This window comes from Rousettus aegyptiacus, unplaced genomic scaffold, assembly GCF_014176215.1.
Source record: "Rousettus aegyptiacus isolate mRouAeg1 unplaced genomic scaffold, mRouAeg1.p scaffold_m13_p_15, whole genome shotgun sequence".
Classification (NCBI taxonomy): Eukaryota; Metazoa; Chordata; class Mammalia; order Chiroptera; family Pteropodidae; genus Rousettus; species Rousettus aegyptiacus.
In genome coordinates, this window is record NW_023416290.1 from 19,393,750 (window position 1) to 19,411,685 (window position 17,936).

Sequence of the window (17,936 nt, forward strand, 5' to 3'; positions counted from 1 at the left end):
ACTGTTCTTTTGAATGTTTAACATTTGGGTTTGCCTTGGGGTGGCTGTTTATAATGAAAAGGAGGAAAATGACACTGTAATCTCAAGAATATACATTCAGAGAAAGAAATCTGATTATGGTATGGTGGCCTGGAATGGCACCAGGCATGAGAAAAGCTTCTCATTACTCAATTTTCACCCATTTCCTTTTAAGAAAAAAAAAGTGCAGCTCGCTGCCAGTGTTAATTTTACATAAACACGCTCTTTGAGGCTGAATTTGACTGGTTTCCAATATGAAAATAAAATATTAAAACTGTATTTATAAACAGAATTTGTCTCTAATCCTAATGTAACAGAAATGTATACATAAATCAGATTTATCAAATCTTTGACTATTCGAAAACGATGTTAACATCACATGTAGGAATGCTGTTTTCTAGGATTTGACATTTTCAATGATAATTACTATATTTTATAAGTGGAAATACTACTACTAAAAACAATGCTATAAGTAGAATGCTGTCATTTGTTTCCATAGACGATTGATATCCTACAGTGAAGCAAAAATAATAAAAGCGAGATGTTTCACAGCCCACTTTAGGGGTAAGGTTAGGACTGTAACTAGTGAGTTATCTGGTAAATGTTGCAGCCGGCAGTGCCACAGGCGAGTATTCTTGGAGCAAATGGGAAATTAGTTAAAATTCTCAAATTTGGTTTTCAGCGTTTCTAACCTAATATTTAAGTTTTGTTTGGTGTTTCCTTTTGTCTCTTTTATGTAGTATTCATAGGATTTTTAGTGTCATAAATTAGTTATCCAAATAATTTTTTTTTTATTTCACTACTGACGTCTAACGTTTCCCATTAAAAGAGCCCTTTCTGTTGTGTCTAAGCAACCTTCAGTTTCCACTTTTGAATAAAGTGACCAGCTGACTTTTGTATAAGGCTGCTTGTTCTAGTTTTGAATAGCCCTAAAGGTAAGAGATTTCTGTACCAAAATACTGTCTCCAACTTTAACTCTTTCAGATTTATCCTTCACAGCAGCACCTTCACATGAGAAGCTTATATTTCATCCTTTTAAAACTATCGTGTTCATAATTAGATGTGATCAAAGCATGGTATTGTTAATGTCTATTGACAGATAACAGTGCCTTATGCATACATAAATAGTTGGGAAGTTTGCCTTTTATTGCCATCAGTCTTATTGCTACTTTTTAAAAGTAGATACACGACATACTTACACCCTCCTAACAATTTACCATTTATTTTAAAAATTTACTAAAAAGTAAAAATGTAATTTGTTAAGTACTTAACATACTCAGATGCTCTACTATTTTATATCCTTATTTACTTCTCACATCAGTTTTTCTTTCACAGAAGAAGAAACTGATGCTGAGAGAGATGGGCCGTTTGCTTGTGGTTGCAGAGCTATTATATTTAAGAACCAGGATTAACTCTGTGGTCTACCACCTTGCTCTATGTCCCTGTGAGGTAGTTTAAATGCTTCTTAACACACACAAAACATTTTGATTTCATGTAATTCAAAACACCTAGAAATGCTGAATAAACTATGATAAATATCAGCTTACCTTAAAGAAACTGGCAATCTTAAGTGCCCAGAGAGAAATGAAAGGGAAACTAAAACCCACATGGTACGCCTAACTTTGGGACTCAGAAAATAACTCACCATTATAAAAGCAGAAATCTTTTAAGGGCTGCACTCTTTGCCACAAGGTAAACTAGAAACAAGATCTGACTAGGAAGAGAAGGGAAAGCTTGTCTATTTTGGTCTGGGCTATGGATTGGGAGAAGAGGGTGCTTTTCCCTTGAATTTGACCTCATATATATTTGGATTTTGAATTCATACTATTTATGTGGTCTGGAAACAACTTATAAATTAACATCAAGAATTTCCTTAGACTTGGTTTTGCCCCTTGAACATCTGGAAGAGGCTAATTCTTTATGGAAAGTGACGTCCTTAACCTAAGTTGCATAAATTTAGCCCTGCCAAAAGTGAGATCACCACCCCCAAAGCATAAACCATATGAGGGAAAAGTCTACCTGCCACAAAGGAATATGAGGTAATACAAAGATAAAAGACTCATTAGACTCTCAGGAATTTTAAGAAATAGTATGAGAATGTTAGACAAAAGGGTAAGTGAAAAAAGAATATCAGAAAATGCAGGTTTTGAAAAAAAAATCTAGAAATGAAAAATAGCCACTCGAGAGAAATCTTAATGGAGAAACATGTTGATAAACAAAATTTACCATTTTAACCATTTTAAGCGTACAGTTCAGTGGCATTAATTACATTCCCACTGTTGTGCAACTACCACCATCATCCACCCCAGAACTTTTATCAGTTTCCCAAACTGAAACCCCATACTTCAGTTTTGAATTGTTAATATATGACATGAAAAATATTCAAATGAGTGAGTTAAACTGAATGTAGACACAACAGAGTTGTCTGAAATAGTGTGTGAAAGAAAGCTCTAGTGAATACACTCAGAAAAAAATCCCAGCAAGCAAAAGGGAGGGTAAGATACAAGAAAAATAAGAGGTCCAATATAAAGTTCAATGGAAGCTGGAGAAGAGAACAGAATGGGAGAGAAGCAATATTTGAAGATAAAATGGCTGAAAACTTTCCAGACTTCAGGAAAGGTAAGAAACCTCAGATTCAAGAAGCAAAACGAGTTCCTAATAGGATAAATAAACTAAATCTCTAAAGAGACAGTTCATGGTGAAAAGCAAAACATCACCAAAGAAAAGATCTAGAGTACCATAGTGAAAGCAACTAGAGAGAGCCTACTTAAACTGTCACACAGTACACTTACGAAAAACAATACTAGGTCAGAAGATAATGGATAATATCAAAGTTGGAGAGAAAATGACAGTTTGGAACTTTCTACATGGGTAAACTCATTTCAGAATGAGGGCAAAAGAAAACCATTTTTTAAATAAATGCAAAGTTTCTTCTTTTAGAAGAAAAAGAACTAGAGGAAAGAGATACAAAGAATGGGGAACAGACAGTAAACATTTGGGTAACTAAACAAGCATAAGCTGCATAAAACTAGTAATACCAATTTCGGAGCTGAAACACCGAATGCAAATAAACTACACGCAAAAAGCAATTGTACTTATATATTATCAATGAACACTTGAAAATTCAAATTAAAAGTGACAAAATTATGGAGATAGAAAATAGATTCGGGGTTGCCATGGGTTAGAAACAGTGGGGGTGATGGCATACTTCTGTAACTTCATTGTGGTGGTAGTTACATGAATTTATACATGTAATAAAATGGGAGGATTACACACATTTTATAAGTGTCAATTTCCTGGGTTTGATATTGTACTATAATTATGTAAGATGTAACCACTGGGGGAAACTGGATGAAGTATACACAGGATATCTCATCTTCACAGTTCCCTGTCAATCTATAAATGTTTAAAAAGAATTTTTTTTTTTTAATACACAGTGGGAGGGATGACAAAAGTTGAATTCTATGGTTCTTCTTTTTGCTTAGAGTAAATGAGAAATATTCATTCCCTTTAAATACAATGTAAGGTTAACTTTAAAAACAATACAAACATGTAACTTCCAAACTAGTGGGTATGGGGCTAAAGTAAATAAAGCTTATTTAAAGACCAGAAAGGAGGGGGAAAAATGCAGAACAAGAAATTTCATAATATGGCAGACACATAAAAAATAATAATTACAATTGTGAATGAACTAAACTTGCCAGTAAAATGACAGAAGTTATCAGATTGGACAAAAGAATGATATCGAGCTTCATTTTAATTACAGAAGATTCTGTTTAATTACAGAAAAAATTAGAGTAAAGGGATGTGAAAATATAAGAAGCAAATAATACCAAAAGTAAGCTGGCTTATCCTATATTAGGATGAGGTAAACTTGAAAGCAATGAACACATGCCCACATAAAAAGTTGTACATGAATGTTCATATCATCATTATAATAGCCAAAATGTGGAGAGAACCAAATATGTGTAAATCTATGAATAATAAATAAAATACAGCATATCCATACAATAGAATGGCATTCAGCAATAAAAATGTTATAACATGGATGAACCTTGAAACAAAAATGTTCTGAAACAAAATTGTATGATGGTTGTACAAACTCGCGCCTATACCGGAAAACACTGAATTATACACTTTAAATTGGGTGAATCATATGTGTTAATTACATCTAAATAAAGCTGTTAAGAGTGGTAATTCTCCAGGAAGATATACTAATCCTTAACATGTTTGTATCCAATATTGTCTCAAAATATGAAAGACAAAAATGACAGTGACATCAGTGAAAGAGGCGGGGTAGGGAATTCTAAGGGCCTGTGCCTCCACAGAAACACTAAAACAAAACAAAATAAATGAAAAAACCCTAAACCTGACAAAATCTGTTAGAATCAATTTTGTTGAATTCTGGAAACTAGACAAAGATTTACAGCAACCAAGCAAATACTTAATCCAGAAAAGTTGACTGAAACCCATTTTAACTTCCCTTAATCCCCCTTCCCAGGCATGGTGATGGACTTGATGTGGGTTCCAGATATTGGAGAAGACAAAGCTGTTCTTGTTTTCAGGTGGCTCCTTGAAGGATGTGCAAAGGGTGTGCCTTTATTTTACCTAACTCAGGTTGGAGAAGCAGCTACATAGAGGATGTTGCTCAAAAAATATTTAAAGGTAAACGAATCAACCACTACTACCTGGGGCAAAGTATATAAATTGGGGCAAAAAGCCTGGGAAGAAAGGCTGTGGAGTTAGATGCTTTGGGGAATAAAGGCTTTAAAAAGTGACCACATATTCCTGGAAATCTCGAAGGCCATGTGTATGTTCAGGGTAGGGTGCATGCTCAAAAGACCTGAGAAGGCTCTAAGCTCTCACCTCTGGTTGACCTTGAAGGCCTGGGCAAGCAAGATGTGAAAGTGAAGGAAGAGTTGTAAGCTGCCCACTTCAATGTTGAAAAGCTTATTGAACAAGGCAGAACCCAGCTGCAAAGACTATGAGATTCCATGTTTGTTTGTTTTTTTGTTTCCAGGCATTTGAGGAAATCTCTGTCAAATCATTAACGGGCCATTAAGCTAACAAAACAAAGGCTTAGTGAGTACATATGACAATGAATATAGTTTTTACCAAAATGTTTAGAAAAGTCACCGACAAAAACAAATAATAAGCCACCAACTATATCCCTCAACAAACAGCAACAACTCTGATTTCCAGGGTTATTATAGTATTCAAAATATCCAGTTTTTGACAAAAAAATTAAAAAGTATAGAAAGAAACAAAAAGTCTAGCCCTTCACAGGAGAAAAATATCTCAATATCAATAGGAAACACAAACGAAGAGATAAAAATTATAAAAAGATACCAAATTGATAACTGTAGCTGAGAGAACAGTTAAGTGAAATGAAAATGCACTAAAGGGAATCTACTGCAGATTGGAGCAGTCAGAAGAGTCAGTAGACCTGAAGACAGGACAATTAAAATGATCTCTTCCAAGAGGCAGAACGAAAAAGAATGAAGGAAAATGAACACAGCCTAAGGAATCTTTAGGAAATCATCAAGTACACCAACATACGTATCATGGGAGTCTTAGAAAGAGAGAAGGGAGAAAGGAAGAAAAGACTATTTCAAGGTATAATGGCACCTCACCCCCAAATATGATGAAAGACATGCATCTACACATTCAAGAAATTTAATGAACTCCAAGTGGGAAAAAACCAAAGAGATCCACAGCAAGCCAATTAAAATCAAACCATAAAAATATATAATCTTGAAAGCAGCAAGAGTGAGCAACTTATTATGTCCAAGTTTCCTCAATAAGATTCACAGTTTCTTAGCAGAAATTATGGAGGCCAGTAAGCTGTAGGATGTTATATTTAAAGTGCTGAAAGAAAAAAAAAATGTTAAAGAATAATTCTTTATCTGGCAAAACTGTCCTTGAAAAATGGAGAAATTAAGAGAGTCACAGATAAACAATGCTAATAATAGACCTGCCTTACAGGAAATGCTAACGGGAGTCTTTGGGCTAAAGTGAAATGAAACTAGATAGTAACTTGGACCCATGTGATAAAAGGAAGAAAACCAGTAAAGGTACTTACCTAAGTAAATATAAATGTCAGTATTATGGTATTTTTGACTTGTGACTCTTCTTTTTTTTCATATATGATTTAAAACACAGATATATACTAGGCATACATTTTGTAAAGATTTAATTTGTGACAACTACATAAAATGAGGAAGACAGAATTGTATAGAAGCAGAGAATCTGTGTACTACCGAAGCTAAATTGAGATTGTTTAAGCTAAACTGTTATAATTTTAAAATGTTAATTGTAATCCCCAGGGTAACCACTAAGAAAATAATTTTAAAATACACAGAAAAGGAAATAAGAATGGAGTAAAAATGATATACTAGAAAAAATCAATCATGAAAGGAGGCAGTAATGAAAAAATTGAGAAATAACAAAGGTATAAGATACAGAAAAATAATACATAGCAAAATAGCAGAGTAAGTTCTTATCAGTAATTACCTAAAATTAAATGGAATAAACTATTCAATTAATTAAAAGGCAGAGATCAGTGGAATGGATTTGAAAAAAGAGATATAACTATATGTCTACAAAAGACTTACTTTATGCTAAAGACGTAAATAGGTTGAAAGTGAAAGGATGGAAAAAAGATGTTCCATGCAAATACTAACCAAAAGAGCTGGAGTGGCTATACCACATAAGACAAAATAGATTTCAATAAAAAAACTGCTACAAAAGAAAGAGTGCATTATATAGTGATAAAACCACATAAGACAAAATAGATTTCAATAAAAAAACTGCTACAAAAGAAAGAGTGCATTATATAGCGATAAAATGATCAATTCATCAAGAAGATATAGCAATCATAAACATATATGCACCTTACAATAGAGTCCCAATATATATGAAGCAAAACCTGACACAATTTAAGAGAGAAAGGAATAGTTCTACAAAAATAGAGACTTCATTAGACACTTCTTTCCATAATGGATAGAACACCAGCCAAAAGATCAATAGGAAATAGAGGACTTGAACCAACTAGACCTAACAGACATATACAGTACTCTTCATCCAACAACAAAAGAATGCACCTTCTTCCCAAGTGCATGTGGAACATTCTCCAGGACACACCACATGTTATGCAAAATCTCAATAAATTTAAAAAGTTTTAAATCATACAAATGTTCTCTCCAACCATAATGGAATAAAGCTAGCTATAAATAACAGGGAAACACATGGAAAATTCACAATTGCATGGAAATCAAATAACACACTCTGATATAATAAATGGGTCAAAAAGTAATCATAAAATAAATAAATTAGAAAATATTTTGGAACAAATAAAAGCGCAAGATTCCAGAACTTATAGAATGCAATGAATACAGAACTCAGAGGCAAATTGATAGCTATAAAAAACTACATTAATAAAAAGAAATCTCTTACATCAAAAATGTAACTTTATATCTTGAGTAATTGAAAGAACAGAAGCAATCAAAACCCAAAGCTGTCAGAAAGAAAAAAATCGTAAAGATTGGATTAGATATAAGTGAATTCAAAGTGAGAAAAACAAAAGAATTGCCTAAATCAAAAGTTAGTTCTTTGAGAAGACCAACAAAATTGACAAAACTTTAGCTACACTAAGAAAAAAAATTCAAATCACTAAAATCAAAAATTAAAGTGGAGGAATTACTACTGACCTTGTAGAAATAAAAACAATTATAAGAGAATATTACAAACAATTGTATGTTGAAAAATAAGATAACCTAGATGAAATGAACAGATTCCCAGAAGCATACAAACTATCAAGACTGACTCAAGAAGAAATAGAAAATCTGGACAAACCAATAAGAAATTGAATGTGTAACGAAAACCTCCCAACAAAGAAAAACCTAGGACCAGATGGCTTAATTAGTGAATTCTACCAAGCACTTAAATAATTAACACTAATCCTTTTCAATGCTTTTAAAATAGAAGAGGATGGGACATTTCTATATGCCTTCCATAAGGCCCGTATTACCCAGACATCAAAGCTATTCAAAGGCCAACTACAGACCAATATTCTTTATTAGTATGAATACAAAACCTCCAAGAAAATACCAGCAAACCAAATCAAGGAGAATATTAAGAGGATTACACACTATTATCAAGTGAGATTGATATCAGGAATGTAAGAGTGGTTCCACACACAAAAATTAATCAATATAATCCACCATATTAATAGAATGAAAGTAAAATGCGACTTGATCATCTCAATTAACACAGAGAAGCATTTGACAAAATCCAATAACTATTCATGATAGAAATGCTCAACAAACGAGGAGTATAAGGAAACTTCAACATGATAAAGGGCCCCTACGAACTTTACAGCTAACACCATACTCAGTGGTGAAAGACTGAATGCTCTCTAAGATCAAGAACAACAGTGATTCCTGCTTTCACTATCCTGTTCAAAATAGCCAGAAAAATTAAGCAAGAAAAAGAAAAAAAAAATGCATTCAAGTTGGAAAGGAAGAAGTCAAACTCTTTTCCAGATGAAATGATCTCATTAAAGAATAAAAATAAACAATAAAAATATATGAGCCAGTAAACTCAGCAAATTTGCAGGATACAAGATCAACATACAAAATAATATTTATATTTATATTTATAAACACTAGCAATGAACAATTTAAAAAGGATTTTAAGAAAACGATTTCATTTTCAATAGCATTCAAAAGAATAAAATACTGAGGAATAAATTTAACCAAGGAAATAAAAGATTTGTATACTGAAAACTACATAATTCTATGGAAAGAAATTAAAGTAGACCTAAATAAATGGAAAGACATTCTATTTTTATGAACTGGAAGACAATTTTGTTAAAATGGCAATGGTAAATCTTCATGACCTTGAATTTGGCAATGACTTTTTTAGATATAACATCAAAAGTACAAGCAACCAAAGAAAACAGATAAATTGGACTTTGATAACATAGGCCTGTACATCAGAGATCACTATTAAGAGGTGAAAAGACAAGTCACAGAATGGGAAACAACATTTGCAAATCATACCTCATAAGAATCTAGTATCCAGAACATATAAAGAACTCTCAAAACTCAAGAGCAAAAAGACAACCTGGTTAAAAATTGGGCAAAGGACTTGAACAGACACTTCTTCAGATGTACAAATGGCCAACAAGCCTATTATAATATACTTAACACAATTAGTCATTAGAGATATGCAAATTAAAACCACAATGAGATGCAACTTCACACTCACTAAAATGGTTAGAATAAAAGTTGGATTAGAAACAAGTGTTGGCAAAGATACAGGGAAATTGGAACCCTAGTACATTTCTGGTGGGAATGTAAAATGGTGCAGGTGCTTGTGGAAAACAGGTTGGTAGTTCTTCCAAATTAATTATCATATGACCTGGCAACCCAGGTCTAGGTACAAACTGAAAAGAACTGAAAATAGGTGTTCATATAAAACTTTGTAAACGAATATTCATAGCTGTATTATTCACAAGACAGAAAATATGTAACATGAAAGATAAATGGAAACAATTCACATTTATCAATTGGATGAATAAAAAAATGTGGTATATCCATACAATGCAGTCATAAAATGGAGTGAAATACTGACACACTCTACAACATAGATAAACCTTGAAAACATGCTCAATGAAAGAAACCAGTCACAAAAGGTCACATATTGTAGACTCCATTGATATGAAATGACCAGAATATTGTAGTCCATAGAGATAGAAAGCAGATTTGTGGTTGCTAAGAGTTGGGGGAAATCAGGAGTGACTGCTTAAAAAGCACAAGTTTTCCTTTTAAGGTGACAAAAATTGGGGAAATCTTTTTAGAATGTTAACCTAAAATTAAAATGCCTTTCAAACATTCGAGATAAAAAAGAATAGCTATTTGGGAATCACTGATTCAGACATAAACCCAAATAGTGTTCCCACTAGGAGAGAAAGGCAAGGGGTATTTATGAGAAAAGGGAGGGGAACAATTTACATCAATAGAAGAAACGCATTTCTATTGGTACAATTAGTTAAGCTACTATAGTGACACTAATTTTAAGCAATTAAACAGGTTTTTAATTTTCAACCTGTAGCCATCGGTCCAGTAGTCATAATATCTGCTTATTGTCTTTGCAAACAGTTCTTTGGGACACAGTAATGCTTTAGGCCCAGGACTGTGTCCAACATTTCGAGTCAGGAAACAAACAAAATTGGGTCTGTCCTTTAAGGAGCTTACAAAGGATTTGAGTTTTAAAAAGAAAAAGCTTAAATCCATATTATAATGGGCTATTTAGAGGACTGGGGGAGTCTGCTTTTCAAGGTAGACTACTACAAAGGAGAAAATGCTTGGGTTCCTACTGACTTTAAAAAACTGCCAACGTTCCATTCTCTAAACCCACCTCAGTTCAGAGCTCCGAGGGTTCTAGACCTCTGGGAGGTCCCTGGCGGCTTCCACGCCAGGTCGAACGCCACTCTGCGTGGAAGCCGGGCGGGAGGCGAACTTGCGGCAAAGTTGGCCTCGCGGTCTGTTGGCTTTTACGACTGCTAGGCGAGAAACACTAAAGACTGGGTTGCTCGACGCCCGCTTGACAGCGTCTGGGCCAAGTCCACCTGGCGGGCGCCGGGGCCTGCCGACCTTCCCAGCGATCCGCTGTCGATTGGTAGCGCCTGTACGGCGCGCGCGGAGCTCGATTGGCGCTGCCTGCGGGGGAGGAGCCGCCGCCGCCACCGGCTTGGCGTGTGAGGAAGGGCCTAGGCCCAGGCCTGCTGTGCTGGGCTCGCCGAGTGCCGGAGCTCGCGTCCTGCTGTCACCTCTACCCCAGCTTCGCCTACATCCCGTCCCGAGCGGGCTGGGCGCGGCGGAGACCTGTCGGAGCCATGGAGGACGAGGTGGTCCGCATTGCCAAGAAGATGGACAAGATGGTGCAGAAGAAGAACGCGGTGAGCGCGGCGGGTGGCGCGGACCCGGAGGGAGCCAGGGCGGCGGGCGGGGACCGCGGGAACTGGACGCAGTGGGCCCCAGCCGGGTCCGAGGGGGCTCCCGGCCCTCCCACGCCAGCCCTCCCTGCGCAGGAAGCCGGCAGGGACAGCGCCCGCGTCTTGGGGAGGGCGTCTTGGAGGAGGTGGTGTGGTCTGGCGGCCGCAAGCGTTGGGATCGGTTCTTGGTACTTGGAAGTTCTTTTCTGGTACCGCCTGATAAACCTAATCAAGGTGTCTGTCCTTCTGTAGTAAGCTTTCGTGTTAGTAAGCCCTCGCTAATTTAGTTTAAGAATTGAAGAGTGTAGAAAGCCTTCGCTGTTTCAGAGTAGTAGTCTCTTTTCCGAAATCGTTGGCTGACACCTATAAATAACATAAAAGAGATTCGTGATCTGCTTTAGACATCGAGCTGTTAAAGTGTAAAATTCCTGGGTCTTAGTTTTGAAGAAGGCTGAACATTCACTTGATTACCTAAACTACGTACGTGTATGTTTAGCAGTTAAAAAGTCCAAATATACCAGTGTACTTGGCAAGTTGCTAAACGTTTTTTAAAAAGTATATCTTGTTAGATGGAAGTGTGTATAAGAGCTACGACTAAAATACACAATGTATTTTATGACTAACTGGGGTGTGTTGGTTGATGGATGTGGACAAATGTCATTGCTGGCTACTCTCTAAGTGGTTTACAGTTAATACTGGAGGCATTATCTTGTTATTGATAATGTGTTTATGTGAACATGTTCTCGTGGTTTGTTTAAGGTCTTTCAATTTCTGCATTTTTGTCTACCTGTGTGTGCCACTTTCAGTCCCTTGGTTCAGAGTCATCTGTTTTCTGCTAAACTTCCACAGTTGTCTTTACCTGAATTCATTCCACCATACTCAGCACATTTTCTATATCCATGCACCTGAAATAACTTATTTTCAGCTATGAAATGAATTCCATGACAAACTAATTTGAAGGAAAAAAAGGGATGCCCTGATTTGTACAGCGCTTTGGAGTTACAAAGTATCCTGTGCATTTTTTTTTTTTTTTTGAGACAACTGTTGTGGCATATCTGTTTTACAGAGTAAGAAACTGAGTCAGAGAGATTAAGTAGTTCATCTATTTAAATTAAGTACTGTGCAGTTTGAATTAAACCATGACCCAGGCTTTCTGCTGGACAGCACACCAGCGCAGGAATAGTGTTTAACACTGAGTTCTTAAGACTGAATAAAGTTTGTTCCTCTTTTCTTTTAACAGGTGCATTGCCCAGTATTTAATTTCATGCCCTGTTAATCTATATTTGCAATTTTGGCCCTTTAAAGTATTTCCTGTTTGTTTTCTGTTCCAGATGTTACTTATGCCATTTATTTTTTTTCTGTTGATACAGCCTTTTCATTCCCCACTACAAGTGATAAGTTCTGGTTATTTCGTGAGTTCTAGTTATTCTGTAGGCTGAACATTTTTGTTATTTTGTTTAAACTGGAAAGTTTTTTCTTTGCCTGGAGATTCCCAGACTTCCCCAGTAGAAGGTCCCAGGGAAAAAGACTGTTGGGTATCTTTTTTCTCTGAATCAGGCTATAATGTATATCTTTAAATCATTTAACTCATTAGGTGTTTGTTTTTGTTTGTTTTCTTTCCTTGAAGACCAGTTTGTATTTATCTGCAGTTCTCAAATTATAAATGCATTTTCAGATCTTTAGTATGAGTGTGGGGGAGAATGAGGATAAACTCTACAGCTAATCCTTAAATCTCATTTTCTCAAATTTCATTTTTCTAGTAGTTCAGAACTTCGCAAGTATAAAAATTTGCCTCCAGAAAAACAAAAATAAAAACACATCTTCAACCTACAAATAACTTTTAAAGTATTCAATAATCGAACAGAAGGTGTTCTGGAGATTGTTGGATTATGGTAGATTAGTTTCTCTTATTTTGTGGTTTCCATATTTTCTCTGAGCTATTTTAATATTTTTATACTATTAAAAAGTAAACTGCTTGAAAAGTAGTAGTTCTCTGAATTGACAAATTTAAGTGCTGCACTGGATATTGTTTTAATAAAACCTCATGTCACATTTAAGTAATTAAAAAAAAAAAAAACAGCTACCATCTTTTAAATTATTCTGTGCCAGGCATTCTAACTACTTACCTACCTTATCTCATTTATTCTTGACAGTTTTGCAAGGTAAATATTATCCCCATTCTAAAAATTAGGAAAGTAAATATTTAGAAAGTGAATTGTCCTAAGCCAAATAGGTAGATAGTAGCAAATGAAGTTGTGAATTTAAATCTTTTTTCTCCAAAGCTGGTACTATCTGTTAAGCTTCAGTGCCTCTACAGAAGACACTTGCATCTGTTTTTGAACCTTGCGTATTATCGACAAAAGGTCTCTGCTACCAATCCAGTGCCAACAGGAGTCTCCAGTTTGGGGTGCATTAAAGGGAGAAACCTTTTTCAGGTGAAGAGGCTCAAGTGAAACAGGTTGCAAACCTGGAAAAGGCTGTCTTGGGTAGAAACCAGAAATGTGCTCCACTGAGACAAAGGGGAGGCTATCTTATATAGAGAAAAATGTTCATCCCAGGGTCCTGATCGGCCTAATTGCATGCAAATGAGGACTCCATATTCACACAGTTTGATTGGTTCACATTGCAGTGTTCTGATTGGTAATTATAGGGCAGCTGTGATTGGTTGTTAAATACAAATGAGGATTATAGTTGCCTATCTCTGATTGGATGGGGAAGGTCTCAGTCCCATTGGTTGAAATACAATACCAGGAGCTTCTTTATAAGGGTCTGCTTAGACAGCAGAACACAACATAGAAGGATTTGGTGGGTGAATCTGCTGCGTTTTGCTGGGATATAGTGTAGTGAAGAGGCCTTTTAAACAATGGCTGTTAGACTCCAATTATGAAATTGCGTTCCATTACATAAGGATTCCTTCTCATGGTTGACAGTGGGTACAATTAAATGAACATAAGACCTTGGGGCAGACAGGTTTCCCAATCAATATCCTGACCTAGTTCTATCTAGAATGTTGCCCCATGGGTATACTTGATCTTCATGGGTATACTTGATCTTAAACAGTATTAGCAGTTTTATAGGCATCCACTCTAAGGCCTTGATGAACCACATAAGTCAGAGATTCCAGTAATAGCTGTTTTTGCTTAGCCTTTTTTCTTGTCATTTTGACTTGATGCCAATAAGCAAGTCCGATTCCTAATCCGGGTTCAAATTCTGGCACTTCTGAACTTTGGCTGTGGGCTCTTAGGCAAGTTCCTTAACATCTCTTAAATGTTTTTCTTGATGGTAAGTTGGAGATAATTTAGTGAATACAAAATTCTTTCCAGTGTCTAGAATATGGTAATGGCTAAAAAACCTGAATTGTCTGGGTAGAGGATTTATGACACTAGACTGTAGAAGGAAGAGTGAGGTAAGAACTTAAAATTTTCAAGTTCATGGAGAGATTTTGTTAGTTTTGTTGAGGTTTGTTTATTTTAGTCATTGAAGGCTCAGGGCTGGGTGGAATTAAATTACAGGGAGAAAATTTGAAATTAGATGTTGGAATTTCCTAGGAGCTAGGATACCTGAAATGTATACATTTCTGAGTTTTCTCTTACTTGAGTCGAGAGAGAAAAAAAACCTTTGTTTTCCATATAAGAGTTAGATTGATTAGTATAAAGCAAAATTTAGGATGATTACACAATTTTTTGTAACAGCTTTATTGAGATAAAAAATAAAATTCACCTTTTTAAAGTATACAGTATAAAGTTTAGTATATACACAGATTCATGCAGCTATCACCATTACCTAATTTTAGAACATTTTTGTCACTCCAAAAAGAAATCCATAAAATAACCCATTAGATAGTCACCATATCTCCCCCTTCCTCTTAACCACTAATCTACTTTCTATTTCAATGGTTGCCTATTCTGGACATTTCATATAAATAGAATCATACAATATGTGTTTGTATAAGTGACATATAACATGTGGGCTGTGACTGGCTTCTTTCACTTAGTGTTTTCATTCACATAGCAAGTTTCAGTACTTTAGTCCTTTGTATTGTTGAATTGTACTCTCCTGTACTGGTAGATATACCACATTTTGGCTATTTCCACTATTTGGCTATTATGAATAATGCTACTAAGAACATTATTATGCAAGTCTTTGTGTGGACATAAGTTTTCATTTCTCTTGGATATATACCTAGGAGTAGAATTGTCGGGTCATATAATAACTATGTTCACTCTCTTGAGGAACTGCCAGACTATTGTCCAAAGTTGCTGCACCAGTTTGCGTTCTCACCAGCAGTGTATGAGGGTTCCAATTTTACCACATCTTCAACATAGGTTATCTCTCGATTATAAACGTTGTAGTGGTTGTAAAGTATATGCCACTATGGTTTTGATTTGATTTCTCTGATAACTAATGATGATGAATATTTTTCATTGCTTGCTGTCCACTTGTATATCTTTGGAGAAATGTCTCTTCAAATCCTTTACCTATTTTTTAATTAAGTGTTCGTGTTATCAAGTTGTAAGAATTCTATATATTCTGAATACTAGACCCTTACCAGAGATGGTATTTGCATATTTTGTCTCGTATACTGTGAATTGTCTTTTCACTCTCTTCACAGTACCTTTTGAAGTACAAAAGCTTTTAATTTTGATGAAGTCAGATTTATATATTTTTTCTTCTGTTGCTTATACTACTGATGTGGAATAACTACAAATTTGTGATCATGTAGTAAAAGTATAATATGTTTCAAGCACTCCGTTTTAATACTTCATATGTGTTCTATTACCTCATTTGACTGTTTTTACTACTTTAGGTCAGTGTATTGTGCTCACCTACGTAAAAAGAAGCTGAAGCCTTAAAAGGACAAGCATTCCCAAGATCTTAAAATTAGAAAATGGCAGCACATGGATTTTAATCTAGATCTCTCATATATATAGCCCATCTCCTTAACTGTATATTGTAGATTACTCCCTCTTTCTTACATCTTCTTGAGGAAAAGGAAGTTTGTATCCTTTATAGTCTTGTGTATACTGGGTACTCAGTACACGTTTGAATACCATATTCTGTAAAGTACTTATTTCCATTGACAGATAGGAGTACCGATGATGTAATAATGTAGTGCAAGAGCTGTTGTTTATTTTTCAGCCAGTACTGTGAACTAAATTTGACTCTGGGAGTCAAGGTAGAACCTTTCTTTCTCTTGCATCATTATCTCTAGGTGATGCTGCAATCTAATAGACTTGACCTTTAGAGGCAGGCGATGATTGAGAAAACCTATACTATAGTTTCTTGTTCGGTAATGCCATTCATCTGAGTTCACAGAGCAGAATTGCCACCTGTGGACCTACAGACTAGAAAGAACAGTTGTGTAAGGGTTAGGAACTGTAGTTCTTGTCTTTTTATAGTACTCATTGGCATGACCTTGGGCAAGTCACTTTCCTTTTCTAAGTTTCTTTCTTCCTATAATTGAGGGTGTGAAGAAGATGCTCAAAGATTTCTGTTGTTTTAAAATTCCCTGAAGCCAAAAAGGATTTATACCTTGCTTACTGCTGTATTCTTAGCACAGAGCAGATCTTGGCAACAGTGTGTTAATGAGTGGTGAGAGGCAGAAGAGTGTAATATGATAGACCTGCATAGTGACCTCGTTCAGGTCTGAGTTATCTGAGCTTCAATTTTCTCATCTGTAAAATGGGGATAATAAAATTACTTGCTTATGTAGGGTATATTGTGAAGATGAAATAATATATGTAAAGTATTTAACACAATGTTTAGCACATAATAACAGTCAAAGAAGTTTTTGTCACAATATATGATTTTTTTTTTGCCTTTTTTTCTTGTTCTGATCATCATAGTTTATTTCTTAAAGAACCTCGATTGAAATATTCACTTCATTTGGTTAGAACACAATGTAATTATGATAAAGGTCATAGTTTAATCCCATGAGTATTATTTAGCTTTTCCTCCTTCCATAGCCTGTATCTCTAACTCAAATCGTCACCAAAGAGATCATAGTAAAAAGGAAGGGTGTGATGAAATTAATGCAAATCTATTGCTTCTACTTGGAAAACAATTTAAATTTTGTATGCGACGGCATTATGTAAGTCTAAGGAGGGAGATTCTGCTTTTAAAGGGACTTTTAGAAGTGTGATTTTTTTAAATCTTCCTTTCTAATTGATCCTAGGTCAGAAATAGATCATAAAATGCATATTGAGTCATGGGTAGAATAAAAAAGTCCATGGCAGATGTAGAATACAGCAGGTTAGAGATTGCTCCAAATTTGAGAATTCCAAATTTTTCAGATTTTATAAAGCTAATTTGGTATATACATCATATATTACATAATATCCTCATCTAGGTCTGGGCAGTTTTCAGTAATCAGATACTAATATTTCTATAGTGAAATGCAATTTAAGTAGGATAAATAGAACGTAAAGAACTTTCATTTGTCGAAGTTATGTGTTGCTGTCAAATGAGTTTATTGACAACCTATGAGAAATCTTTTGGTTTTCAAAGGTTTTTGGTTTGGGGATTTGCGGCAGCTGTCCCCAACCTTTTTGGCACCAGATACCAGTGCTTCTATAAGAATCTAATGCCTGATCTGAGGTGGAGCTGAGGCGGTGATGCTAGCTAGCTCTGGGGAGAGGCTACAAATACAGATGAAGCTTCCCTTGTTCACCCGCTGCTTACTATCTGCTGTGTGACCCAGTTCCCAACAGGCCACGAACCCTTACCTGTCTGTAGCCCCTTCAATAAGGGATTGAAGACCTCATTTGCTCACAAAAATGTAATGCATGTAGAAATGGTTGATAAATGGTAAATTTAGAGTCAGCATTAGCTTTCTTCTCTGACAACTGTTATATTTCACTTTTTTCAGTTGCCTCTAAATAAAAAGAATATAGAATTTTAAGATTAGAATTCTTAAATT

At 35.4% G+C, this 17,936-nt stretch overlaps 1 protein-coding gene across 1 annotated transcript in view; it reads left to right on the plus strand.

The window, feature by feature from the left end:
- The first annotated feature begins 10,753 nt into the window (after window positions 1–10,753).
- The window catches only part of TCEA1 (transcription elongation factor A1), a 35,119-nt gene continuing 27,936 nt past the window's right edge, over window positions 10,754–17,936 (plus strand). The window contains exon 1 of the mRNA XM_016126199.2: window positions 10,754–10,981. Coding sequence (XP_015981685.1) covers window positions 10,919–10,981 — 63 coding nt within the window. The 5' untranslated portion in view covers window positions 10,754–10,918. The remainder of the gene's footprint in view (window positions 10,982–17,936) is intronic.